The 27,589-nt window shown below is 48.3% G+C and overlaps 1 protein-coding gene across 1 annotated transcript; it reads right to left on the bottom strand.

Annotated features, from left to right (window-relative positions):
* Positions 1–887: 887 nt before the first annotated feature.
* On the bottom strand, positions 888–25,669 carry LOC125942793 (uncharacterized). The gene is made up of 3 exons (XM_049661040.1): positions 25,648–25,669; positions 16,494–16,576; positions 888–3,117 (listed from the first exon to the last, which is right to left on the bottom strand). The coding sequence occupies exon 3, from the start codon at positions 3,052–3,054 to the stop codon at positions 985–987; it is 2,070 nt and encodes a 689-aa protein (XP_049516997.1). The 5' UTR covers positions 3,055–3,117; positions 16,494–16,576; positions 25,648–25,669; the 3' UTR covers positions 888–984.
* Between the last annotated feature and the right edge of the window lie 1,920 nt (positions 25,670–27,589).

The raw sequence follows: 27,589 nt of genomic DNA, 5'->3' as shown, positions 1-27,589 counted from the left end.
TTTAACTATGTTTAGCATCAGAAGTGTTGCTGGCCTACTTGTATTAGGCCTGCGTGCCAAAGAGTATTCGGAGCAAACGCCTCGGTCAGGTGGCTGAGCCTTTCGCTTTTGCTTCGATTTTCCTATATGTGCATAAAGAAATCAAGACATAAATCTGCGGGGTGATGTCGCAGTAGTATGATTCGCCGTATCACCGTCTAAGAGCTGGATATGCTTTTAGTAGTTGTGCAAGACAAACAGTTCTCGTGATAGGGGCATATATTTTGGACAAAGATGGAAACTGTGACCACAAAGGCTACGCTGGGCTTTAGCGGAAGCAGAAAGTTTTGAAGAATGACATTGTGCTCTGTCATAGCTACAGCCTAAAAGGGCGATTGTAAAGCTAGTAACTTTTTGCAGTGCGATATGCAAGGTGAATACAAGGCAATACAAAGACGACTACAAAATGGTATGCAATGCAAACGCTGAAAAATGGACTTAAACCAAAAAGCAAGGTTAAAAGGCAAGGCGATAGCCAGCGCGCACATTTCGCGTGTTCACATGACTGAACTAAGAAAGTCAACTCCTTGTCAAGTAATTAAGTGATGGCACGCTAATGCACGTGCGTTCCCTCTCGTGCATTGTGTGGGCCTCGAAGACTACAGAGATATTTTAGTCCTTCTATAACTCTAACAATTATCCAATGCTCAAAATGAGGTCTACAACCCCATGTAGCAGCAGCCAACCCCGGTGCGCTCTTGGGCGAGTCTGTGTTTGTCTTCAATAGAAAAACAAAGGAGGGTTGGGCTTCCACCGGAGGCTTGTCCGTTCTTCTAGCTTCCTGTATTAACTTGTGAAGCTAATTTACCAACAAAACGTAGCAAGTAACGAGAGCACGCGCACAAAACGAGACTTTTATTTGCTCGAGGTCAAGCGGTACAGAATGAGCGAAGAGCATGCAAAGGATATATGCTGGTCAGCTTGGTCAGCTCGGGCCATTTCAAGTCAAGCATGCACCACATCTGCCACGTTCAAGTATTGCCTCACGCTCCGCCAGCAGTACTCGTTGAGGTCATCCAACTGCAGCTTGCCATCTTCACGGGTTCCGCAGCAGACCCTCTCCTTGACTACGCCCGCCGCCCGCATGAAGTCGTCCAAGCTCTGTAGGCCCTGGACGCTTTCTAGCACTTTCTTCGCGGCTTCTTGCTCGCTCACGGACGCTAGCTGGCTGATTTTTTCAAGCAGTGCCGGGTTTGACGCAACCGGCTCAAGGGCTTCTAGGCAGCAGCGGCTGCGATTTCCCAGCACGTAGTGCGCAGCGCGATTCACCATACTCAAGTTGCGGCGGACGATCTCCCTGACAGTGATGCAGTGCGGCGACCACTCTACCGGCTCCACGAAAAAGTGGAGAAAAACGAGCGTGAACTTGTGATAAAATCCCGGCAGCAAATGACCCAAGAACGCTTGGTTGACTGCAGCAGAAGCGCCGATGCGGAGATCGTGTAGATTCTCACTGGACTTGATGATGCTTGCCATCACAGAAGCATCCTGATCACTGCAGATCACGTGCCTCAGGCACAGCTTTCGCACGTTCTTGTTGCGCAAAAGTGCTCCCAGTATGATCTTGCGCCATTCCGATGCAGTGCTTTCCTGTACACTGCTACACTGAGGTAACAGAAGCGTAAGCTCTCTCAGTGCGCTAGCTGATTCTATGTACTTGGCAGCCAGTGAGATCGCTTCCTTCTGATAGGTAAGCCTAATTTTGGCGCTTGTGATGTGGCTGCAAGAGTGAATTGCTGGCAAGGCAGAGCCTAACCAAATCACGTCTTTCCTCTCGCGTAGCCACACGACAATCTCCGATGAGTGCTTGCAAGGAGAAACTGCACTACTATTGGTGCCTACTTGACGCATCTTCTTCGAGCCAACTCGTGAGGTGCGGCGTAGATTTCCCACTTCGATGGTTAGTCTTGACAACCTTGTAACCTTTATCAACTCCATAAAAAATGCCACACACTGGACAGGGGTAAGCGAGAGCAACGTCACCCCCAGCTCTCGCAGTGGATGGTTCTGCCGCAGAAGCTGAGTGAACGGGCGGAAGTATTCTGGCAGCTCTTGGATATAGTTCTCGCTGCATCCAGGGTTCTCAGCAAACTCGAACCACACGCAGTCTGAAAGGCTTAAGCTTTGGATGGTCAGATTTTCTTTGAGCAGCGTTTCAAGCGCAGCGGCAGCCTTTAAGTCAATGATGAAACCTTCCAACGACACGTTAAGAAGAGAACGGTTATCATTCAGGGCACTGACGAACAGCGTGAAATCGTCCCACCCCTTCCAGTTGCTATTGCGAATCCCAAGTGCCGTGAGTGTCGAGTTGCTTCGTATGAAGTGCGCAAAATTCCTGCCGCAATTCTCGTTTCTGTGCATGGTCAGAGTGGTGTTCACAAAAAGCGCCGTCAACGTGGTGTTCAGCATGAGCGCATCCAAGACGCGTTCGGCCTCGTCGGCCGTGAAGTTCCAGTTGCACAAGTCGAGCGTCTTGAGTGACGATGACGTCGACAGAAGCAAGCAGAGCGCCTCAGTGAGATGCTCGGGGCGTTCGTCCACGTGGCACTGCAGCTCCACGAGCTTCAAGAAAGGTATGTCGAAAGTCAAGTCATCGAGCTCCGGACATCTGGAGGCGAAATCAAGAGCCAGGCATTTGAGTGCTAAGCATCGAAGGGGGCTGACGCCAATCACCTTCTTGTACTCGAGATAGTAGAACCAGGGTTTCATGCGGAAGGCATGGACGCAGCCATGTTTGTTCAAGAGGAAGTAGACGAGGGTAAGGGCTTCGTGTTGCATTCTCTCGGTGTCTGGTTGGGGAGGGAAGTGCCCCATCGAAACCAGGTACAGCTGTGACGGAGGCTCCTCCCTCAGCTCCAGGTCAACGACGCAGAGGAAGTCATTCCATACTCGCAGGTCACTGTAGATGTGGCACAGGTTGAGGTCTGTGGCCGTGCACACGTGCGGCGAAAAAAGTCTCTCCCCCAGGACCGGGCTCCTGCTGTTTCCCATGTCGACCAGGTTAGGACAGTCCATTGTCCAAAGACGCTGCTGCGCACCTCCTGGGCCCGGCCGACGCTTAAGTTTCCAGATGCTGCCCTGCAATGGTACGGGAGTGTTAAGCGAGATTCAGCTTAAATGATGCGCACGTTTTCTCGTAAATTGACGTCAACTCAGTTACAACCTAGGAATGTCGTGGCAAATGCACTGCTGCCTAAATCAAGAGATTTTGTGCAGGGGCGCCAAGCGATTACATTGGCTTCTTTCTTTTGACGTTTCAGCTGAGGTGAATTTCTTTCGATATTGGCGTCTTTCAGGGACTACGTAGTGAAGCGCAGAGGAATACTTTCAGTGCAGTTTTATGGGCGGAGGTTGTACTGAATTCTTAGGTGCCAGCCACCTATAGAAAGATAGGCGCACAAGCTGCGTCAACGTGATACTTAGGTAAATATAATATGCCCTGTATGCGCGTTAAGCAGCATCCAGATGAATGTTTTATCGTTCACTAGTTGTCTAGAATAACTGCTCAAAATAAGCCGGTGAATGGAGATCTTCCTCCAATAACTTTGTTATAAAGAATTACCATGTAGGCGAGTAACAGCCGTTCGAAGATTTTCTTAGACCTTGTGATTTGGCGCAAGGATTGCAGAGGCCGTTTGCCTACGCTCGACTACGCTCTTGTTGTGGAGAGGGTTCAAACTCTACTCCCCGTCTAGCAGGCAAACTTATAAGGCATTTACAGCAATATTTCAAGGGTCGATGATGCTACCGAGTTTCTCCGCAGATATCGCGCAACATAACCGAATCTCCAGATCCCTCAAGAACGAATTGGAAGCATTACCACATAATATCCCTCCCAATGCCCTCAAAAGGGTTTCCCCTGCTCAACATGGCGCTTTTTTGGTGCTAGCAGACGATGCGAGTGCTATTTGATTCATTATGTGTTTGATTTTGTCACTTGCTTCGACGCGAATGTTTTTTTTTTTTTATAACAGTGCAGGGGGAGAATGGAGAAGTACGGGACAGTGGTTGTATTCGTTCTCCTTCGCGTCTGAATTCCCTGCTGTGCTGCAGCTAGCATCGTGGACGGCGCTGTGGTTTCGCGGCTGTGCTGTGCCACAAGCGACGCCTCGAACGAGCATTTCAACGACCATCACCTTTCCCATAACCCGCCGCGGTATCCCCGTGGCTATACCGCGTTGCGCTGCTGAGTTCGACATGGCGGGTTTGATCCCGGTAACGGCGGCCGCCTTCCGATGTGGGTGGAATCGAGTGTGCCACTATAGCTGTGCTATTCAACTACGAACGCCGTACCGCGATGGTTCACTTCCTGCGCTGGGCTGAGTCCGAGGGCAGTTATATTGAAAACGATGTCTTCTTAGCTGACTTCAGATGGGTTTAGCGTATCTGACATCTGGGTATCTTGTAACCACTTCCAGAAAAAAATAACTCGGTTATATTACCCGTGTATGTCGTATGAGCATGAAAATGGCATCAAATGATACCTCTCCATACCTAGAACGCTTAGCAATAGCCAGCAACTAAGATTATAATCAAAAATGTGTTAATTAGCTCTAAATGCTATGGAATGTGAGTGCCTGTGTCACTGTCGCCGTCTGCCGTGCCACCACCAAGTGCCATTGAACTTCCGCGCCCTACGTCAGATGGCACGAATAGCCCGAGTCCGGGTTCTTCGCGCTCTAACTAAATTAAGCAGGCTAGGTGACTATTTGTCTCCGCCCCGTTTCAAAGGGGATGGTATTAAATCATCATCATTGGGACGTAGGAAAGCTGGGTCGGAGAAGCAGAAAAAAAGAGCCGTAAGCACTCAGCTCTAATAGCCATACCTGGCGGTAGCGTGAAAGAGCAACAAGCAGAAAGGGTCAACGTCAAAAGCAGAAAGGGTCAACCAAGTGTCGAGGCTGAACAAGACAAGCTCGACGCAATTGGGCGCGAGATATGATAGGAGAAATGTACGAAGCGAGTGAATAGTGAACATGAAAATCAGACATAATAGAGATATAATTAACATTTAATCATCGGATTATTTGAACCATGTACCTTGTCTTCTTAAGCTTCGGCACTTAGCTGGCCCTTTCGTTTTTTGTAGCACACACAAGGTTTTTGCAGCACGCATACACAGGAGGCGCAGTAATTCCATTGCCGGATTAATGGCAAAAAAAGCTGACCGAGAACACCTCTGTAAGTTGGCGCAAATTTCTCGTACGTACTGGTTCTGAATGAAATTTTTTGGTCGGCTGGTGGCCAACGGTCTTCGGAGAGAAATGAAGCGTGCCATTTTCTTTTTCTCTTTTTTTGTCTATTTGTTTACATCAGGCAGGTGCGGGATGGCCCAGGTGAAAAGTGAGAAGGTCGCTTAAAGGAAACCTGAGCCCCCCTTGTACATGGCATACAGCACACGCTCAAATATGTCTCTACTACAATACATGAGTACAGAACTAAGCATACAAAAAAGTTGTACAAAAAATACATTCTTAGCACATTGATCCTACAGACTTCGTCAATAGTACAACATATTCCATATCAAATAAACACAATATACAGGGTGTCTCAGCTATCATGCAGCACGATTTTTAAAAAAAAAGAGGAACGGCGTTACGCGAAGCAAACCTAGCGCGTATTGTTTCCAGTGCAGTGGAGTTGCCGCCAGTAATATTTTCGTTACTGATATTTAATTAGGTAATTATAATTAATTATCTAACTCGAGAAGTACTGTTCTAATTATGAAAGTCTCAATGAGAAAGTTGTAGAGCACCATGAAAACTACCGATACAGCTTTCTGTTGCTCATTACCTGCTACATAAATGTGTTTTCCGAGCGTGAAAGAAGCCCGCGAATACACGCAAAGGGCCTCGAGCGGCCAGTCGCGCGGCAATTTTGCGTGTGTTCGCGGGCTTCTTTCACACTCAGAAAAACACATTTATGTAGCACGTATTGAGCAACAGTAAGCTGTATCGGTAGTTTTTAATGCTGCTCTACCCTTTTCTCATTGACACTTTGACAATTAGGACAGTACTTCTCAAATTGGATAATTATTTACAATTACCTAATTAAATCTCAATAACGAAAAAATTACTGGTGGCTGCTCCTCTGTACTGGAAACAATACGCGCTAGGTTTGCTTCGCGTAACGTAATTCCTCTTTTTTAAATCGTGCTGCGTAATAGCTGGCACACCCTGTATATAGACCTTACGCATATAACAGTAGGCTGAAATTTGAAAATCACAAAAATAATAAATGGCGTTTAATATCTTGTATACTGCAATTTTCTACAACAACAATGTCGGTTCTTAGTGTGTTCAGAAGTCGTGGCAAAGTATAGGGGGTCATTTGTCTACCGATTTCCGTCCGACAAAATGGTATGTACTAACATTATTGGTTTCTCAAAGTGACACTGCCTGTGTTAGCCTTTAGGTTAGCAAGATCTATTAAGGTGTGTCATTTCTGATGCACAGACTTTTTCTATTTGACAACTAAGTTCCAATAGATACAGTTTAAATGCTGGTACGATGTTAAAACATGTAAACAGTTTTTCTGTAGGAGCACAATAAGAGTGTGTTATAATTAGCTTGATTGGTTCAGGTAAAGAAATTTTGCAAATGTGCCGACACATTTGGTTACTTGTGACTGAACATAGAGTGTGACTCCCAGATATGTTTCCATACTCGACAGCGGAACACACTCGACAGCGGAACAACCAAGGTACAGGTTCAAATTTGTTGCCATTTGACTTTGAAGGGAATGAAGGAGAACAGCTTTCGTTCTTGCTGAATTTATTGTTAATGAATTTGACTCTCTCTATGTGTGCAATTTCTGCGATGTTTTATTATTTCCAGGCATCATACTCTGCAAGTTAGTGCCCGTAAACAAGAGAGTACTGTAATCGGCATAGATCACGTAAGTGTGCACGTCACTGATTGGGGTAATACCATTGCTATATAATGACACGTATACATGTTTATCTTTCACCGGTGGCCGCTTTCCACCGGCTAACAAATGTTAAACGTTATCGCTCGGCGCAGGACGCGCCTGTGTCGGAGGTTTCTAGAACGTTATCGATGCTTCTTTCCGTTGCCTGTTTTCACAGCCGCTTATGTTATCTGATTGTGTGACCAACGCGAATTGTCTAGAACTTTCTGGAAGACACGCGGGCATCAGGGATTAATCTAGAACCTTCGATGACTCAGGTATAAAAGCCGACGCGTTTCGCCGCTGATCAGGTTTTCGACGACCGCCGACTGTGTTCGCAGCTTTCGTTGTGCTTCGCGTGTAGCTTGCTTTTGTGGGCACAGGTTCGCCAAATAAACAACCAGTTTCGTCATACACAGTTTTACTACTGTTTACTTCAGCGTCACTACTACGTGACATCTGGTGGAGGTGCTAGTGCGTTCATGCAGCGAACGCCCCCGCAAAGCCGTGATCCAAGCCCGAAACCGGAGGACAGCGCCAACGTCGCCAAGGACCAGCGAGCTAGCCGTAGGCAGCAAGGACTTCTGCCGGAGTACGGACTTCTTCCCGAGAAGACCACAGCGACCAAGAGGACAAAAGTCATGACCTCGGCAGCAGCTACCATGACAGCCCCTGCGCCAACATCTGCAATCGTGATGCAACAACCCAGGGAGCCGCCGACTTTCCGCGGATCGCCATTTGAAGACCCCGAAAGCTGGCTGGAGGCATACGACCGAGTCGCTACGTTCAACAAGTGGGACTGCGACGACAAGCTGCGCCATGTTTACTTCTCGCTTGAAGACGGCGCCAGAACCTGGTTCGAGAATAGGGAGCGTGAACTAACAACCTGGGACCTGTTCCGAGCCGCATTCCTGGACACCTTCACGAGCATCGTCCGTAAAGAAAGAGCTGCAGCCTTGTTGGAAAACCGTGTAAAGCTCCCGAATGAGAGCGTCGGTATGTACACTGAAGAAATGACTCGATTATTCCGGCACGCCGACCCCGCTATGCCAGAAGACAAGAAAGTTCGCTTGCTCATGCGGGGAGTTAAGCAGGAGCTATTCGCCGGACTGGTGCGGAATCCACCAACGACAATCCAAGACTTTCTCTCGGAGGCTACGACAATCGAGAAAGCACTGGACATGCGCAACCGGCAATACAATCGCCGTTCGACGCCACATTACGCTGAAGTCCAAGGACTCTCCCACGACCTACGAGACACCATCAGGGCGATAGTACGCGAAGAGCTGCAGAAGTTGCTACCGTCGTCGCAGCCTCAAGTTGCTTCCATCGCCGATATCGTGCGGGAGGAAATCCAGCAATCGCTAGGACTTCCCGAATCGCCGCAACCCGAGCCGGAAGCGCTGACCTACGCCGCCGTCGCCCGTCGTCAAGGCCCCCCTCCGCGCTCGCGCCAGGGCCCCGTAACGCCGCAGTTCCGACGTCCACCACCGCCGCCGCCAGCACGCCCGCCCGTCGCCCAGCGCAGCTACCAGAGGAAGACGGACATTTGGCGCGCCCCCGACCACCGCCCGCTCTGCTATCACTGCGGGGAAGCCGGCCATGTCTACCGCCGATGCCCATACCGCGAGATGGGCCTACGAGGGTTCGCCGTCAACGCGCCGCGTCCAGTGCGGGGTGAACGACCGCACGACATTGCCGACTACCTCGCCGGAGCCCAGTGGCAACCCCGACGACCCTCACGCTCGCCGTCACCAGGCCGCTACATCTCGCCGCATCGTCGTCAGTACACCGGTCCCACCCGGGGCCGATCTCCCAGCCCTTACCGGGGAAACTAAAGGCAGCAACCGATGGAGGTGCGGTTGCTGTACGACGCAATGCCGAAGACCCTCCGCCGACGACGTCGACGATTCGCGAATCATTACGACGAGATATCAGCACGCCGCCTAGCAACAGCCTTGACAGCACTTCGCCGCCGCAAGAAGACCGGCCGACGCGACGTAGCAGCAGTGGAGCAAGCCGACGCAGCCGTGATCCGACGCCACGACTTAACCGTAATGCTAGACGACGGTCTACCGACTTAGACGTGCTCATCGATGGTCATAACGTCACCGCTCTCGTCGACACTGGCGCCGAGTATTCCGTCTTCAGTGGCGCGTTCGCCGCCACGTTAAAGAAGGTGAAGACGGCCTGGCAAGGACCTGATATCCGGACAGCTGGAGGCCACCTAATAACGCCGGCTGGAATCTGCACAGCCCGAGTCACGGTAAACAACCACACTTACCCGGCGAGCTTCGTAATCCTGCAGCACTGCTCCAGGGATGTCATCCTAGGCATGGACTTTCTAAACCAATACGGTGCAGTCATCGACTTAAGATCCAAGTCGATAACGCTTTCAACGCACAACGCGCTACCACCGGATACAAGCATAAGTTACCATGCCTTGAATGTGCTTGAAGAACAAGTCACCATTCCGCCTCGCTCCAGCGTAATGATTTCCGTCGGTACCGAAGTGCCTGCAGACATGGAGGGCATCATCGAGGGCGATCATCACCTACTGCTCGACCGTGAAATTTGCGTCGCTAGAGGCATAGCTGAGCTACGTGCAGGGAAAGCAAGGGTGATGCTCACGAACTTCAGCCCTGAATACAAGCACATTAACAAAGGCACCACGGTCGCCTACATCGACGAAATAGTACAAGCCAGCAGTGCTTTCGCCTTCACGGATTCCAGTGCACCTGCAACGACGACTGTAGTACCTGAACCAACTTTCGACGTCAATCAGAACCTTCCCAATCATAAGAAAGAATAGCTAAAAGCTCTGCTCCTGCAATACAAGGACTGCTTCTCGTCGTCGTCAAAAGTTCGACAAACCTCTGTCGCCAAGCACCGCATCATCACCGACGAAAATGTCCGCCCACTCCATCAGAGCCCGTACCGAGTTTCGGCGCGCGAACGTGAAGCCATAAGGCACCAAGTCGACGAAATGCTACGCGACGACATCATCCAGCCGTCCAAGAGTCCGTGGGCGTCCCCCGTGGTGTTAGTGAAGAAGAAGGATGGAACCCTACGTTTCTGCGTCGATTATCGTCGCCTCAACAAGATCACGAAGAAGGACGTATACCCCCTCCCACGGATTGACGACGCCTTGGATCGACTCTACAACGCAAAGTATTTTTCGTCGAATGGACCTCAAAACCGGCTACTGGCAAATTGAAGTCGACGAGAGGGACCGGGAGAAGACTGCCTTTATAACACCAGACGGACTGTTCCAGTTCAAGGTCATGCCGTTTGGTCTTTGCTCGGCACCTGCGACTTTCCAACGCGTCATGGATACAGTACTGGCAGGCTTGAAATGGCAGACTTGCCTTGTCTATTTGGACGACGTCGTTGTGTTTGCCTCAAGCTTCGAAGAACACCTGCGGCGCCTTGAAACAGTTCTTCAAGCAATCAAAACCTCCGGACTCACGTTAAAGCCAGAAAAGTGCCGCTTCGCATATGAGGAGCTCTTGTTTTTGGGCCACGTAATCAACAAGTCTGGAGTGCGCCCCGACCCTCAGAAAACTGCGGCCATCTCCAACTTTCCTCCGCCCGCTGACAAGAAGGCAGTGCGTAGATTTCTTGGACTGTGCGCCTATTACAGGCGCTTCGTCAAGAATTTTTCACGGATCGCTGAGCCACTGACGTATCTCACGAAGGCCGACGTCGAGTTCAAGTGGGAGACGCCGCAAGTAGAAGCATTTGAAGAACTGAAGCGACGCCTGCAATCGCCGCCAATACTTGCGCATTTCGACGAAAACGCCGATACCGAAGTCCACACTGACGCAAGCAGCGTAGGACTCGGCGCCGTTCTTGTGCAGAGGACTGACGGACTAGAAAGGGTTGTAAGTTACGAGAGCCGGTCGCTATCGAAGGCGGAATCAAATTATTCCACAACAGAAAAGGAGTGCCTCGCCATCATCTGGGCTACATCAAAGTTTCGCCCCTACCTCTATGGCAGGCCCTTTAAAGTTGTGAGCGACCACCACGCCTTTTGTTGGCTAGCTAACTTGAAGGATCCTTCAGGTCGCCTCGCACGATGGAGTCTGAGACTTCAAGCATTCGACATCACCGTCGTTTACAAGTCCGGGCGAAAGCACTCTGACGCCGACTGCTTGTCTCGCGCCCCCGTCGAACCGCCGCCACAGGACGACCCGGATGACGACACTTTCTTGGGACCCATCAGTGCCGACGAATTCGCCGAACAACAGCGAGCCGACCCGGAACTAAGGAGCCTTGTAGACTACCTGGAAGGCAAGACCGTCATTGTGCCGAAGGTGTTCAGGCGAGGATTGGCGTCGTTTTTCTTACAAAACGACATTCTTCTAAAGAAGAACTTCTCGCCTCTCCGAGCCAACTACCTCCTCGTGGTACCCTCAGCATTGCGTCCAGAGGTTCTGCAAGCTCTCCATGACGACCCAACTGCTGGACACCTCGGTTTTTCCCGCACGCTCGCGAGGGTACAAGAAAAATACTACTGGCCTCGCCTCTCTGCCGACGTCGCCCATTACGTAAGGACATGCCGAGACTGTCAGCGACGCAAAACACCGCCGACAAGGCCAGCCGGACTTCAACAGCCGATCGAGCCACCTCGCCGACCGTTCCAGCAGATCGGGATGGACTTACTGGGGCCTTTTCCGACGTCGACGTCCGGGAATAAATGGATCGTCGTAGCTACGGACTACCTCACCCGCTACGCCGAAACAAAAGCCTTGCCCAAAGGCAGTGCCGCCGAGGTAGCCCGATTCTTCGTTGAGAACATCCTCCTGCGTCACGGTGCCCCAGAAGTCCTCATCACCGACAGAGGTACGGCCTTCACGGCTGAACTAACTCAAGCCATCCTGCGCTACAGCCAGACAAGCCATCGCCGGACCACCGCCTACCACCCGCAGACGAATGGCCTCACCGAGCGCCTAAGTAAGACCATCGCCGACATGCTGGCAATCTACGTCGACGTCGAACACAAGACGTGGGATGCCATCCTTCCGTACGTGACCTTCGCATACAACACGGCCATGCAAGAAACGACGCACATGGCGCCGTTCAACCTGGTCTACGGAAGGAACCCGGCAACGACGCTTGACGCCATGCTACCAGACGTCGCTGACGAAGAAAATCTCGACGTTGCCACCTATTTGCAGCGTGCCGAAGAAGGTCGACAGCTCGCCCGCCTGCGCATCAAGAACCAACAGAGAACCGACAGCAGACACTACAATCTTCGACGACGCTACGTCGAGTACCAGCCCGGAGACCGTGTTTGGGTCTGGACTCCGATACGCCGACGAGGACTTAGCGAGAAACTGTTGCGTCGCTATTTCGGACCATATAAGATAATCCGACGTATTGGCGCACTGGACTATGAGGTCGTGCGAGACAGCATTTCGCAATCACAGCGGCGCCGCGCACGACCCGAAGTCATCCATGTGGTGTGTCTTAAGCCTTTCTACGCCCGCTGACGACGTTAGGTACTTTGTTACTTTGTTATTGTTTTTTTTTGTTTATAACGCATTGTTTTGTGTTCGCTTTCGTGCTTGTAGCATCGGGACGATGCTTTTAAAGGGGAGGGTATTGACACGTATACATGTTTATCTTTCACCGGTGGCCGCTTTCCACCGGCTAACAAATGTTAAACGTTATCGCTCGGCGCAGGACGCGCCTGTGTCGGAGGTTTCTAGAACGTTATCGATGCTTCTTTCCGTTGCCTGTTTTCACAGCCGCTTATGTTATCTGATTGTGTGACCGACGCGAATTGTCTAGAACTTTCTGGAAGACACGCGGGCATCAGGGATTAATCTAGAACCTTCGATGACTCAGGTATAAAAGCCGACGCGTTTCGCCGCTGATCAGGTTTTCGACGACCGCCGACTGTGTTCGCAGCTTTCGTTGTGCTTCGAGTGTAGCTTGCTTTTGTGGGCACAGGTTCGCCCAATAAACAACCAGTTTCGTCATACACAGTTTTACTACTGTTTACTTCAGCGTCACTACTACGTGACAATAAAATGAGTAAATGTTGCCAAAATATTACCTTGCGGAACACTTATGGTTATTTTCACAAGTGAAGACACCGCTTTTCGTATAGTTACACAATGGAAACGGTGTGCTAAGTAGGTCCTAAAAAGATGCAGAGAGGCACCGCGAAAGCCATATAGTTCAAGTTTTTCTAGTAGTGTTTTGTGATTTAACCGATCAAAAGCTTTTGAGAGGTCAATGTATATGCCAACGCACGCTTTCCCAAGCTCAAGGGCATTAAGAATATTTTTTTTTTGAGTCAGAAGAGTGGTTTCAGTAGACCTGCCTTGAATAAAACCGTGTTGTGCCGGGCTGATCTACTTAAATGACGTACAGCAGCAAATTAATCTTCTCTGCATAATATTTTCCAGACCTTTCGAGAAGATAGGCAAAACTGAAATTGGTCTGTAATTCGACAGTTCATTCTCATTGCCCTTTTTATGTAAAACCATGACTTTAGAAATCTGCATAAACTTGACAAAACACCCCGTTATATATAGTATGTGTAAGCAGAGTAGCTATTTTATTAAGCACATACATTACTGGTTCAATTTGTAGATTATCAACGTCAGATGAACTGGTATTATTCAGTTAGGTGTTAAAGTCAAGTATTTCAATTTCATCTGTTGACCTTAAATATATACTGTGGCTGTTTCGGTTAAGGTTGTGTGCTGCGCAGCAGTGACTTTGCCCCGTTTTAACTTTTCTGCAAGCTCTAAACCTTGAATGTGATGCCCGTAATTATGATATCATCAACAGCCGTCGGTAATTTCGTACGGTTTAGTAATTCATCCAGCTCTTTACAAACATTTCCTGCTTTGCCATAGCATCCCTGTTGAACTAGGGCGTGTCTATACCTACTTTTTTCACCCCTCAGAAAAGACGTTACCTTATTTCAATACTGCTTAAAAGGTTCTAGGTCTGTGATTGACTTTGTCCTAATAATTTTTATATATAGTTTTGTTATTCGCTTTACTCTTCTCCGACACTCACGAGTTATCCATGGCTTACGGCCTTCGCCATGTTTTCTTATCCCGGGAATTTCGGTAAAGCACTCATAATAAATACGTTTGAACGTGGAAATAAATGCCTCATAAGCCTTATCCGCTGTTTCGCCCTGCGTTACTTCGTCCCATGTTTCATTTTTATGTCGTAAAAAAAACAGGCATTCATGGTCTGCGCGACGTGATATTCTGGAATGTTACTATCGAATCTGGTTCTGGTTGATTTGGTGCGTCTGTTCCTTGAACGAGTAAATAAATGGGAAAATGGTCACTGATGCCGGAACACAACACTCCCAATAAAGCACCGTCTGTATTTAGATTGGCAATAAAGACATCAATGAGTGATTCTGTGGGGGCGGCAACACGCGTAGCAGCATTTGTTAAAACGGTACAACCATTTGATTCCACAGTACACAAAACTTTACGTTGCCTGATCAGCAGAGATTTTCATAAATCGATGTTTATATCACCCCCCATGATCACATTGTATTTCTTTTCAGTTATAAAGCTCAACAGCTTATCAACATAGTCAATAAAGGGAGCCATATGACCATAAGGTGAGCGATAAATTACGCAGTAAATGTTATTGTTCGATATTAAGCATAGGCATCGAAATCTTGAGTTATGAAGGAAAACTCTGCAAGAATCTGGCATTAATTTCTGTTCATGTTTTGCCAAGATGACCAGGCCACTATCCTACCTGCATGCTCGGTTCAGGAAGAAGCTATAGTAGCCATCAAGCTAATATACATCAGCGCTTGACCTATACCATGTCTCAGTGAGCATCAATAAATCAAATTTAAGGGCAAATCAATCAAAAAGCACTGCCACCCCATCTTCTTTGTATCTGGCTGAACGAATGTTTAAGTGGAAGCAATTTGTATGTTCTGGTGGCTATTATATGAGTGATTTACACGAGGCGGTGAGACAGCCATTTTCATACCGAAGGAACGACAAACTTGCAAACGGCAACAATTACTCTATTTTATCGATGCCCTATACGCAGTATGTATGCGTACTATGGAGGAAGACTCATCCTTTCGAGCAAGAATCTTTCCACCGCTCGTCCAAACAAAACGCCAGTTGTGGGCTTTCTTTTTCGCAATTGCCATGCCCAGTAGTTGCTTCATGGCTGGGCTGTATCGAACGTGAATGCAATTGTACCCTGTCGTGGCCGATGACCTACCGCACAGTGTCCAATAGCGCAACTGAATTATATGAAGTCCCACGTTTACTCAGTGAGTATTACATTCCGTAACATTCGAAGGCGCGCCACAGCAATCGAGGGCAAAGTAAAGCTACTCTTTGTTCAACATACACACGCACAAAAAGAAGAGAACGCGAACGGCCCGATTAGTAGAAGTAACCAGTTTTATAGCATATATATGCGCATTTTCCTTTGTGCGTAATGTGAGAACACATGCACCCTAGATATAGAGTTAGCCACAAGATTTCAGATTAGACAAGTGCTGGCTAAAAGCACTCAGTTACAGCCTCTCCCATACTTTATGTTATCGACGCGTAAGCCTTTTCTGCGCTGTTGTGTTTTCTTGGGTCCGCCAGATGGCATGTAAGGCCACTCGGTGCGATGACTGATCGCAATTTTCGTTTTTTTTTTCGTTTTTTTTTCGTTTTTTTTTCTCAACCCGCAATAAATATGCTCGAATACTGTGACTTCACATCCTTCAGTGAAATAGTATACCCTTACGTTCGCCGTTAGGAGCAGCCTGCTACCAAGAACGAGGTCGATCCTGGCAGCAATCCGATGGGGGTGGAGTGTACCGTGCAATTAGTGCACGTTACCCAGGTGTTCTTGTGGAGTACCCCATGTACGGAGTGCCTCATAATCAGATCGCGGAACATTACATGTACAGGGTCGACCACATCTAAGGTGAATACCTCGTCATTAGTATTCAAGACATCATTGAAGCTGATATTCCGTACATGATTCGAAAAAATCATTATTGTGTTTATCGACACCATGATTACACATCGTGTAACGAACATTTCATTCGTGAAGTAGAATAAACGCTGTAGTTTTACCGGCTTGAATACTAATGAGGCGTTCACCTTAGATGTGGTCGACCCTGTACGTCCGCACTAGTGCGGAAAGGCGCTCGCGACAATGCGGGTCAGCATTGGCGAGGCAGTCTTCACCACAGCAGGAAGCACGTGATAGATTCGCTCTGACACTGATCAGCGATGGTGAGACAGGGTGACGGCACGGCCACTGCTGACTGGTCTCCCCGATTAAACATTAAGTTCTCGGGTTGCACTCTTCTGAAAACTCTTGTAATAATTTACAACCTTTATTAGGGATGGAAACATCGCCACTGGAATGCGGAGGTCATAAATATCTATATTTCACTCAATCATCAAAATGAGGCCAAGGCGCATTCACTCGAAATCAGAATCAATAGAAGTCATGAGCAGCAGCGCTTAATTATACTCGGACTCAGAGTAAAAAAAAAACAAAGCGAGAGAAGCCAGTACCTTGGTAGTGGGAGGGGACTCAGGCCATGTAATTGAACTGTCTTCTACTTTGAGGTCTTGTAAATACTCATATAAGGCCGTCACTGCAAGGAACAATTCGACGAGGTCACACGAAGTTTCTTCAAGTTCAACTGTTATTAAAGATTATATATATATATATATATATATATATATATATAGGGTTCGGAAAGCTAGTGCAACAAGGTAGCTCTCACGGATTTTTTACTGGTAATGAAGTAGCAGAAACGAAACGGACGCAAACTTTGAGATGGAGACAGATCACCTAAATACATAGAGGATATAACTTCGCTCTTTATTAATTTAGAGGCTCCTACATGCGCCGCGGCTTCTGTAACAAATAACTGGCAGAAAATCAATGCAGTTCTGGGAGTGCAACGCTTTTACGTTATAAATATTTTGCCTTCCTCCATTTTCAGCACTAGAACACGAAATCAAAGAGCAGCAGCGCAGGTTGTACAAGTCGCATAGATGTAAAGATCAACGAGCGTGCCAACGACCACTTACTACTTACGTTAAGAGTTTTGAATGCGTTTTATAAACTCAAAAAGTAAAGCGTACGCATTTGGGCTGGATAGTTCATGACTTGAGTGGGAACTTAGAAAACATTTTTTACAGTTAAAGTGCCAACGTGCCCAACATACACCATTTGAGCGAGAACAGCGCTAAATAACAGGACGTGAGGAAGCGACCGACAACAGCGCTAACAGCCAAATGTATATTCTTGCAAGCAGCATATATAAGTACAAGAAAACCAGGAAAACACGTAAAGGGAGCATGCGTGGAAGTTGTTAGCGCTGTTGTCTGTCCCTTCCTCACGTCCTGTTATTTTGCGCTTTTCCCGCTCAAGTTGAAAAGAAAATTCGCCCCCACATGTGGCTCGCAGATAAGTGAGTTTATTCCTATGCATCAGGTTTCCGAAAACAAAATTAGCTTATGTCTCGGTCGTAGGACTTGCAGAGGCATTTAAAAAAATTATTAATAATGCCACAAATATGTGGGTCTACAGCAAATCACCGTGAAACGCTTGCTGATCTAGGGCGCTGTTTAATGACTTTTAAAATTAATTACTATTGCGGATAACTAGCGTGCTGCAAGCGAAAAGAATGTGTCGGAAAACTTTACATAAACAAAGCAAAGCGCAATGGAGGAAACAAAGAAAATTATCGTCCTTGTATATCTGAAGTTTCAGCTGCGCCAGTTTGTTTTGCATACTTACTGTTTCTGACGTTAACAGACGCGTCTTTTCGACTCCTGGAAACTGGGCTAAGCACCAGTTTCCATGAACGGCGTGCCTTAGCTGATCGAATGGCCCTTTACCGGCATTTCCCGTAGCCTATATATTGTTACGTGTAGCTGATGCGAAAGGCTATTTAGATTTTATTTACAGGGAAGCTAACGGAGGCCAAAATGGCGACAGGTCTTCCTCCTCTTCAGTGCAGCCACACTGTGGCGGCTGTTCGGTATCCTCTCAGGTCATAAGCCCAGGTGGAATAAGCCACACTAGCAGCTTATTGCGTAATTGGCCACACCTGCAGCCTGTGTTCTAATGGTATTCTATTGCTAAAAAAGTTACAATGACGTTTCATTTCGCGAACGCAGGTTACGCGCAAGCGTGTGGACGCCGCGAACATCAAGGACCGCGGCGTCGAAGCACAAACCGAAAGGTGGCTACACTGATCTCGACGGTGCGACGCCTGGTGTGCAACAGGGAAAGAAGAGACGACGCGAACGTGCACGGCGCGCACTCCAAGCCACGGTGCGAGAAAACCATTAGGAGTGGAAACTCCACCAGTTGCGGCGTCCAGAAGAGCCACTATCATGCTGGTGGCACCTGGCGGCCTAGAAAGAAATTATCGCCGTCTTGGTTGCCAAGGCAACCGGTCACGTTTGTTGCTCCCGTTCGCGGCCGCCCGCCTCACGCGTCCCACCTGCGTCCCATCTTAGGCTAGCAATATCCCAACTACACTGCATGCATAAGCGCTGTTAGTATTACGGCCCTCGAACAGACACCGCTGTTTTTTGACGTAAAGGCCCACAAAAACAACGTTACAGTGTGCACGCTAAAGCGAACGCCGAACGCCCGTGTCGTCTGCTTGGCGTCGGCTTTGAGCGGGAGACACGGGCGCCGCCGAAAAGAACGCGCCCGAGTACCCCGCCGGGCTTCTGCTTTTTTTTTCTCTGCAGCTTGCATGACGTGCCGCAAGGCGCCGCCACTGCATGTGCCCTCGTCGGCGCATACTAATGTGACGTTATCTGGTCGCACGCGAGCGCCCGCGCTGACTCCTAAATAATCTTCCTCCGTGGTCGAAGCACAAACGGAAAGGGCGCGAACGCGGCGATTATCTTCTGCACCTCCAGGCGCCTTCGTCCTACACGGATGGCCTCCTTCGCGGCGACAAACATAACCTCGCCGATCTACGCTTGCGCGTAAAATGAAAACTCGCTGGCTCAAGTTGGCTGAAAACTTTAGCCCCGGTGCGACATGGTAAACGACAATAGCCACACTCGTGTTAATTACCTAATCATGCTGTGGATTTCTCAGGCTGTGAGATAGCTATAAAATTTACAGACGATTCTCCCCAATGCGAATTTTGAGAGCAGCTGTTTAGGCGTTTTCAATTCGCGATATATTGTGGCAAATAATTTGATTCTGAACGAGTCCTCTCGGCGGCGGCGCATAGCCTCTGCTGGGGTAGCTCGTTTAGCTGCAGGGGCAGTCGAAGCATTTCCACCGGTTGCATCGCTCATTGTTCAGAACATTGAGTTTCTCAGTATAACACCTAGAGGGTAAACTGGCGCCACCGTCTATGCGAGTTTCTTAAAGGGCGCCGTGCCCTCATGGGAATGACGGGATATGTTTCGGCAAGGCTTGTGTTGGCCTGTGTTGTACGAGGCTTCGTCTAAAACGTTGCTATGGCTACACAAATAACGCATTCTTCAAATAAAATCTACATAAAAGGCTTTCCCTCACCCATATTACGTCTCTCAATAAAGTTTACTCACCTACAAAGCAGCATCAAGCGAAGAAAAGCAAGAACAGACGACAAGTTGTTCAAAAGCGAGCGAGAATCTTGCCGTCTGCCCTCCAACTTTAGCTGCCAGCTGATACTTTTTACGTTTCATAGAATTGTGCATCCAATAGTATGTCCTCAAAATTAAACACAACATGTTTTTTCGTAATAATAAAGCTAAAGCAGTTTTTTACGTGCTGTTTTAGCAGGAAATAAATCATTGTGACAGACGGAACGGTGCTAGCCAGGCGCGTCTTCAAGGCGTTCTGGCTCTCCAAGAACGATGCCAATCCGAAGTCACAATATACCGGCATTCCCATGGATACCACAGCGCAGCAGCGCCAGTTTTCCCTCTAGGTAAAATAGTGAGAAACTCTATGGTTCAGAAAGAAAGCGAATACACGGGAACGTATGGCTCACGCGGAGCGCATTCTCTAGAGGCGGCGGCGCAGGTGAAGTAGCGCATGCGCATTGGACCCGAAGCCCACGCCAGCCGCACCCTTTCGCCACGCTCTCCTCCCGCGCTTTCCCCCTCGCGCTCTCTTTGCTTTCGCCGTCTTTCATCTCCCGCTGCACTCCGCGTTCGCGTCATCCTTCGCTGTGCTCGTTCGCTCGGTTACGAGGGAGATCGCCAACGTTCCCGGCAGGAACGGGCGCCTAAGATCTGCGCTTTAAGGAACACAAACATCACGAGAAACTGCTTGACTTCTTTTGCTCGGAGTAAAATATCGGATGTTTTCGTTGACTGATTTTAGCGACCCGAATCTGCCCAGGGGGCAATTGGGCATTCCATATTTAGGGCGCAGAATAATTTTGATCTGGGGTTTCTTAACTTTCATTACAACGTAAACATACACGTGCCTGTAGTTTGTCTATACAAAAAAGACAGTGATAGACGGGTTTCAACCCACGACTTCGTACAAAGCCGCAGACCATCATAGCCACTCAGCCAACCTGTGGGTTTAAAGAGTTTTATATTAGTAATGTACATCAGTTTATATTCGGTTTTATTACGGTTTCACCAATCATCAGCTAAGAGGCAAGGACGCGGCATAGCGTTCCGTTTGCGTAAAAAAATGATCACCATATCAATGAAGTGAATGATGATGAGTGGGCGAAGCTCCGGAGGTAATCTGGTAAGCCGTGAATCCTCCGTAGATTTTGACCACTCGATCATCATACAAAGATGTGACATGGAAACACGGGGGTGTGGTGTGATTATATATACAGTATATACACAATGTTTTGTTATTTATATATTGATACAGTGTATACACAATGTTTCATTATTTACACATAGGGTAGATGATGATTTTGTTCAGGAGCTCTACGGACCACAAGGAGGAGGTTCCTGATTCTGTTTTAGTCATATACGACGTTAAGCTCAGGAGAACGTTGCCCTTGAGTATAACGGCATTGTGGTCCGTAGAGTACAAAGCCAAGGGATCGTCAATTGGATGTAGTCTAAAGTTCGAGAAGGCGATGTCTATACAAGTTCCCCTGATGGTGGTGGGACGCTTGTATTCATATGAAATCCACCAGAGATCGTAGCGGGACATCATGTGTTGGACTAGCCAGTCGTCGTTCATGATGTCCACGTTAAAGTCTCCGGTGAGCACGAAGGGGCCCTGTTTGTATTCAGTTTCATATTTCAGCATCGCCTTCTCGATGCACGTGACGATGTTTCCCTTGGGCAGGTTAGGTGCCAGGTACGTAGTCAGTATTCGGAGTCAAGACCGCAGGGTCTTGACGGCGAGCGCGCTCTGCAGCCGCTTTGCGAGCCCTCCGCTCCGCCGCCGCCTTGTGGAGCGTAGGGTGCCTCGATGCCAGCGCCGCCGTTCAGGGTGGTGCCATCCTTTGACCGCACCCGCGCCGCCGCTTTCTCGCTGCGACGCCATCTTGAGTCACAGCGAGCGGTTGCGAGTGCTTGGTGCCGGTGCTTAGTTCGAGACAGTGCGCTCGGATGCTTCGCTGACGCTTCTACTTGCTGGACAGTGTTCAGCCGCATGCATGGCAAGCTTGTCAAGTGCATCGAGTCGACATGACGGGCTGTTGTGTTCCCAAGTGCACCGGATCGACGCGTAAAGGGCTTCGTTGTTTACGCTTCCCCCGGGACCCAGAGCGAAGGAAGAGATGGGAAGCCCAAGTAAAGCGGTATCACTGAAAGGCAACGGGTAGCTCCTACATTTGCGAGGTAAGTGTCAAGAAAGTTTAGACTATCGCATCGTGTTTTTCATAAATAAGAAAGTATTCTCTGATCCTCGCTCACGTACCTACGTTCGCTCACGAACTAAGCACTGCACCAATGCTGAGTAGCCTATGGTTTGCGAGCGCGCGTCGCATAGGCTTTTGCCGTTTTGATCAGCGCAGTCTATGCGAATAGTACCCTTATTTTAAGAACTGACGAAAATGCTTCGCCACGAAATAGCCTTACATTAGCTACAAATCGTCATGTAAACCACTTATTTTACTTTTTCACGGGAAGCACACATCGTGTATCTCTTGTTTCTTTTTTTTTTCCTCAGTTTCGTTTTTCGCTACTGGTTATTTGGGACTAAAGAACGCAGTGCTTCTTCTGGGGAGAGCGGCTGTTGTGTACGTGGCAAGCGAAGCATTGTGATTTTCTCTATTCTCAGCAGATATCTTGCGGATCTCAGGTTGTTACGTTATATAGCTGATTTTTTAGACGAATATATTTGTAGCGTGGTGCTCGTAAGCCGATGGTCATTCGTGCTCATTCCCGATCGTAGTGGGTACTGTGACGGTCTTTAAATGCCTGTGCACGGTATGCCCAGGTGTAGTTGAGTTAAGGGGCATCATGGAACCAAAATGGTTCGGCGCTTTCTGGCATGGTGTCTGTTGTAGCCTGTGCATTTCTTCGAAACGTGTGAAGCGAGGTAATACAGCATTACTTCTGCGAAAATGTATTTTTAAGCACTGTAATGGGTTCTCTGTATTTATAAGGCAACTTTTCATATCAATAATCACTTTCGTTGTTTTACTTGTACTTAGAAACACTTTGAAGAGGACCAGTACGAGGGAAATCGACAGGATGGGCGCCGTCTGTTAAAGTCAACAGCCCTACATCATCATGGACTATATTTTCGAAGTGAAAAACATTGCTAATCTGTATTTGACTGTCTTAGTTTCATTTACGGTTTTTGTACGCGATATGTATGCAGTGTTGTTTATTTTTTCAATGTAGTTATCAGTGTTCTAATGGTTATTTATAAAATGTTCTGTACTCGCCATCGATGTGTTTGGCTGATGCGACGTATTCGATGGTAGCTGATGTATTCTGTGGATGTCTTGATTAATATTACCCGCGGTTGCGTTTTCTTGTTTGCATTCTTGTTTTCGATTTATATTGTGTGTAATCAGGTTGATGTACTCACTTGAACCCCCCCCCCCATGTAATGAATAAATTAAAAAAAAACTCTCACTATGCCGAAATGTGTGTCGAGCCTACCTTGCGAATTTTTTTTTATCTGGTCTTTCAACATAACCTTCAGGCGCCACACAGTACATATAATTTTTCATGTACATATCTCTTTCATGATTGATTGTACTACACATTATAAGTAAATGTTTTTTGTGCATCGTTTGGTTTCCTGTGTGTACTGCGCAAGATTGACACAGACAAGTTACGTTACATGTTTCTCTACAGCACTAACTAAACCTTATTTTCACATCCCAGTTATTTTTACACCAGCTTAATCCAGTCAGCACACAGTTTTGTGGGCAAAAAAAAGCAAAATTGCGCGTAGATATTGTCAAATAATTGCAACGAACGCGAAGAGCACGCGCAACGCAAGGGAAACTAACCGCCGTGCGCGAGTGGCTGGCTACGGTAAAGGAGGCGTGTCGTGTAAACCAAAATTCAACAGCGAAAAAGAAAACCTTCCACACACAGGGGGTCGCAAAACTTATATACCAAGCATGGAAGCGCAAAAAAAATTGTGCGTATTTCAAACATACACACGGCATGTTAAATGTACATTGAATTAGGCAACTTGGGGCTTGTTCCCGGCGCCATACCTTTACGTCTTGGACCTTCTACGAGTTAACGGCTATTGGTTATAAAGATGTGCAGATGCGATACCGATAAAAAAATCCTCATCAAAGCAAAGCACTTGGAAGTGCGCCGCGAGTAACACTATTTATGAACGCAAGCGTAGCTGAGTCTCAGCTCGTGTGACTCAATATGGCGGCGCCAGCGGGGTTCTCTCCACCCTGGACGGCGGCGCTGGGCATCGAGGCACCCTAGTGGAGCGAGCGCCGCCGCGCCATCTAGTGGGCGCCATTCAAATCAAACAAGAGCACAGCTGCGCCGCAAGCGGGAGCAGCGAGTACTAGCGTGGCTACAACGGCGCGTCGGGGGACAAGTCTGGACCCTAAGGAGCTTCGCCCCTAAAATAAATTGAAAAATGAGCTTGCGAAAAGAACGAAACTATTCCAGGTTGTTAAACCAATGCGCCTTACTTTGGGCACTTTAGTGAAGGAGGTCTTTGAACATTGAACAAGTACATATGAATTTCTGCCTTTACTCCCGTCGCCTAACACGCCCTAAGAAAAGGTAATCGGCTTGTACACGTCCCTTATGCAAAAAAGAAGAAATTGATGTCTGTGGCAGTAGCACCCACCTTCTCGAAGCGCGACCGAGCCTCTTGTACGCCTATAAATTTCAGCAAAACTTAATCCACACTTGACCAGCCGGCCGCTCGTCTTAAACGCGCGGCGGTTATCAGATCAGCGATTTCTAATTCGCGCTCAGCGGTGAAAGCTCACGTCGTGGTCTCGCTTTTTAGTGCGCAGCACTTGGGTGCCAGTTCCAGCGGAGAGCGTTGGCGTTGTCCCTCGTAGCCGAGCGGACGAGCACAGCAAAGGATGAAAGCGAACGCGGAGATCCGCGGGAGACAAAAGACGGCGATAGCGAACAGAGCGTGAGGCGGAAAGCGGAGGAGAAAGAGGGTATGGCGAAAGCGTGAGAAGAGTAGTGCCGGGCAAGACGGATTTTGTTGCGAAGATGGCTACAAGGTGGCGCTGCATGAGCGGAGGTCTGCCGGCTGCTGCTGCTGTGAATGTCCTGCACTAATCCTGAAAGGCTTCTGAGCAGGTCCATTAGTCCGCCCCATGTAGATACTGTGAACATACCAGTTACACAATTGGAGCTCCATTTTAGGAAGATTTCAGGACGTATTCCAAGGCGCTAGTGTTTGACGCTGTAATTATAAGGCAATTAATTATTTACAAATTGGTTTATTCTATGTATGAGGCAGCTTGGATATGGGAACCCACATTGTAGGGCTCCGTTTTGATAATTGTGTGCTTAATGTGCTCTGAAATCTCAGAAATCTTTATTTTTATTTTTTGCCATCATTAAATAGTAGTTCGGTATAAAACGAACTACCTCAGGTGTTGCACCACCTATGCACTTACAATAGCATAGACTTCGAGATCGGCTTTTCTTACTTCAAGAGAACCGTCGGTGGAAGGTGCGCTTTCGACACCCCGACCAATAATAATAACATCATATAATAATAATAATAATAATAATAATAATAATAATTTTTAAAACAAGATAGCCTACAAATAAACATTTTTTTTTACAGTATGCCATTTGTATTTGGTTTTTCTTCACACTCAGTTTCGTTTGGGCAAGCATGGAGCTCCCGAATAAACACACCTGGAAATAGAGTCCTGAGAATATCCTGCTGAGGATGTTGCTCGGATATATGGAAAGTTAGGTTCGCGATAAGTCTAGCAGTAAATGTGTTGAAAATTAATCGTGGGCATGGTGCTGTGGAAGTCGCATAAAAAGTTAGGACGTTCGGATCTTTCCGAAACATCCACGGGATGTTTTGTGTTGTCTGGGAAGTATGAAATGGTAGTCTATGTACAAGTTCGCGCCGTCTCAAGTGGGAATTGGTGAATACAGACATAGAGATCCACGCACATGACCAAGCTAAGACCAAACGGCGACAAAGGCAAGAAATACAGTCGTGGAGAGCCGACACAAGAGAGAGAAAGACCACGTAGCCTCAATAGAATAACGAAGTGCCTTTGTAGATACTTTACAGCAGTGTATATACTGGTAATACATCTGCAGCCGGACGACTCACCAGAAGGGACCGAAGCAGCTGCGAGAGGCGGCCAAGACTGAGCAGGGGCGAATGAAGGAACGGGCCACAGTGGCGCGACGGAAGCCGGTCTGCACGCCGGATGGTGTCGTCTTCTGGCGGGCATTGTTCTCTCCGTTTCGTGCGAGCCGAACTACCACCATTGGCAAACAGGAAGGACGATCGGGTGGCGCTCGTCGTGTTACGTACACGTGTTCCTTATGCCCTGCGCTTCGAGCTTCTTTGAATGGGCGGCGGATACGCCTCGTTGGTACAGTGCAGGGCAGATTAAATTATATCATGGGGTCTTACGTGCCAAAACCACCATTTGATTATGAGGCACGCCGTAGTGGGAAACTAAGGATTAATTTGCACCCCCTGGGGTTCATTAACGCACACCTAAATCTAAGCACACGGGCGTTCTCCGCATTTCGCCCTCATCGAAATGCGGCCGCCGTGGCCAGGATTCGATCCCGTGGCCTCGTGCTCAGCAGCCCAACACCATAACCACTGAGCAACGACGGCGGGTGCAGGACAGATTAAGCAGGACAGATTAAGCGGGCCCTAAAGACAGTTGACGTCCCGCCTAAACATTGACCTCGGGAACTTCTGCTTATGCCTTCGAAAACGTTGGTCCGCGCCGCCTTTCGAAAGCGCCGGCGCCATATTGGTTATCTCTGGCGCGGTCGTGTACTGCTGTTGCTGCTTGCTGGACGCCTTTCTTCGCCGTCTTCTCGGCTAGCTTTGTGTGCGTGTGTGCGCGCGCAATTGCGTGTGCGTTTGTATATGCGTGTTGGTGCATGTTTGTGTGTGCCCGTTCATGTGCCTGAGCGTTTCCAAATATGGAGTGTGTATGTGAGTGCGTGTATGTGCGTGCGTACACGTGTTTGTGGACGTGTGCTTCCTTGTGTGTGTGCAGGCTGTGCGCGTGTCTGTGCGTGTACAAATGTGCAGTGTGTACGCGTGACTCTGTGTATGTACGTGTGTGTTTGCTTCTATGTGTGCGTGGGTCCGTGTCTATGTAGGTGTACGGGTTTGCGAGCGCGTTTGTTATTGCACGCGTTCGTTTTTGTATGTGCGTTTGTATGCATCTGCAACTGCGTGCATACGTGTGTGGGTGTGTACATATACGCAGTGTGTACGTTTGTGTCTATGTTCGTCCTTGTGCGTGCACCTGTGGGCGTGTGTTGTTGCATGTGTGTGCGTCCAGTCTGAGAGCTGCCAGAATGGCGTTCAATTTCTCGCGGACCAGAAGTAGTGGACTCTTGGAGCTGTAGAGCACGAGGACGCTTACTCTACCACTTCAGTAGAGCAAGCGTTTACCTTGTTGCAGACCTATTTTACACAGTGGGCCTCTTGATTATCATTCCCTGACAGTCCCAGACTGCTTGGGACTGCTGTGCCGCATTCGATTTTGCTCGGACAGCTTCCGAAAGCTCCGCCCACTAGTCTGAGAGTTGTCAGAACCGCGTTTGTTTTTTTCACAGACCGGAAGTTCCGGACTGCCCGCGGACTGTTGGAGCTGTCAGCAGATGTTTGCTCGGACCAGCGCAAGCAGCTGGCAGACGACGGCTGTCTGAAAAAGATGCGCGCGGCGTTCTCCGCCATGTTGTGAATGAAGCCGTGTGCTTCTGCGTACTTTGCACATTCCAGCCGATAAATATAGTGACCCAGCTATCGCGTCTGTTACATCGGTGCTTTGGGTGCCATCATGCGAGCTTTTCATGATCCGTGTAATTGCAGCAGCTTTAGTCTTGATGTTTTTTTTAAGAGGCAAGTACAACGATCAGGCGTACAAGCTTGCTTTTCTTGATGTATTTCGCTAAATCATACATGCTCATCGCTACATGTGCTTACAGTAAACGCTCCGTTGTACGAACGTCGGTTTAACGAATATTTCAGAATAATGAACTCTAGAGAATCCCGGGTGGTTTTCCTATGCATT

The sequence above is a fragment of the Dermacentor silvarum genome, chromosome 1 (assembly GCF_013339745.2).
Source record: "Dermacentor silvarum isolate Dsil-2018 chromosome 1, BIME_Dsil_1.4, whole genome shotgun sequence".
Classification (NCBI taxonomy): Eukaryota; Metazoa; Arthropoda; class Arachnida; order Ixodida; family Ixodidae; genus Dermacentor; species Dermacentor silvarum.
This window is presented reverse-complemented; position numbering and strand designations above follow the sequence as displayed.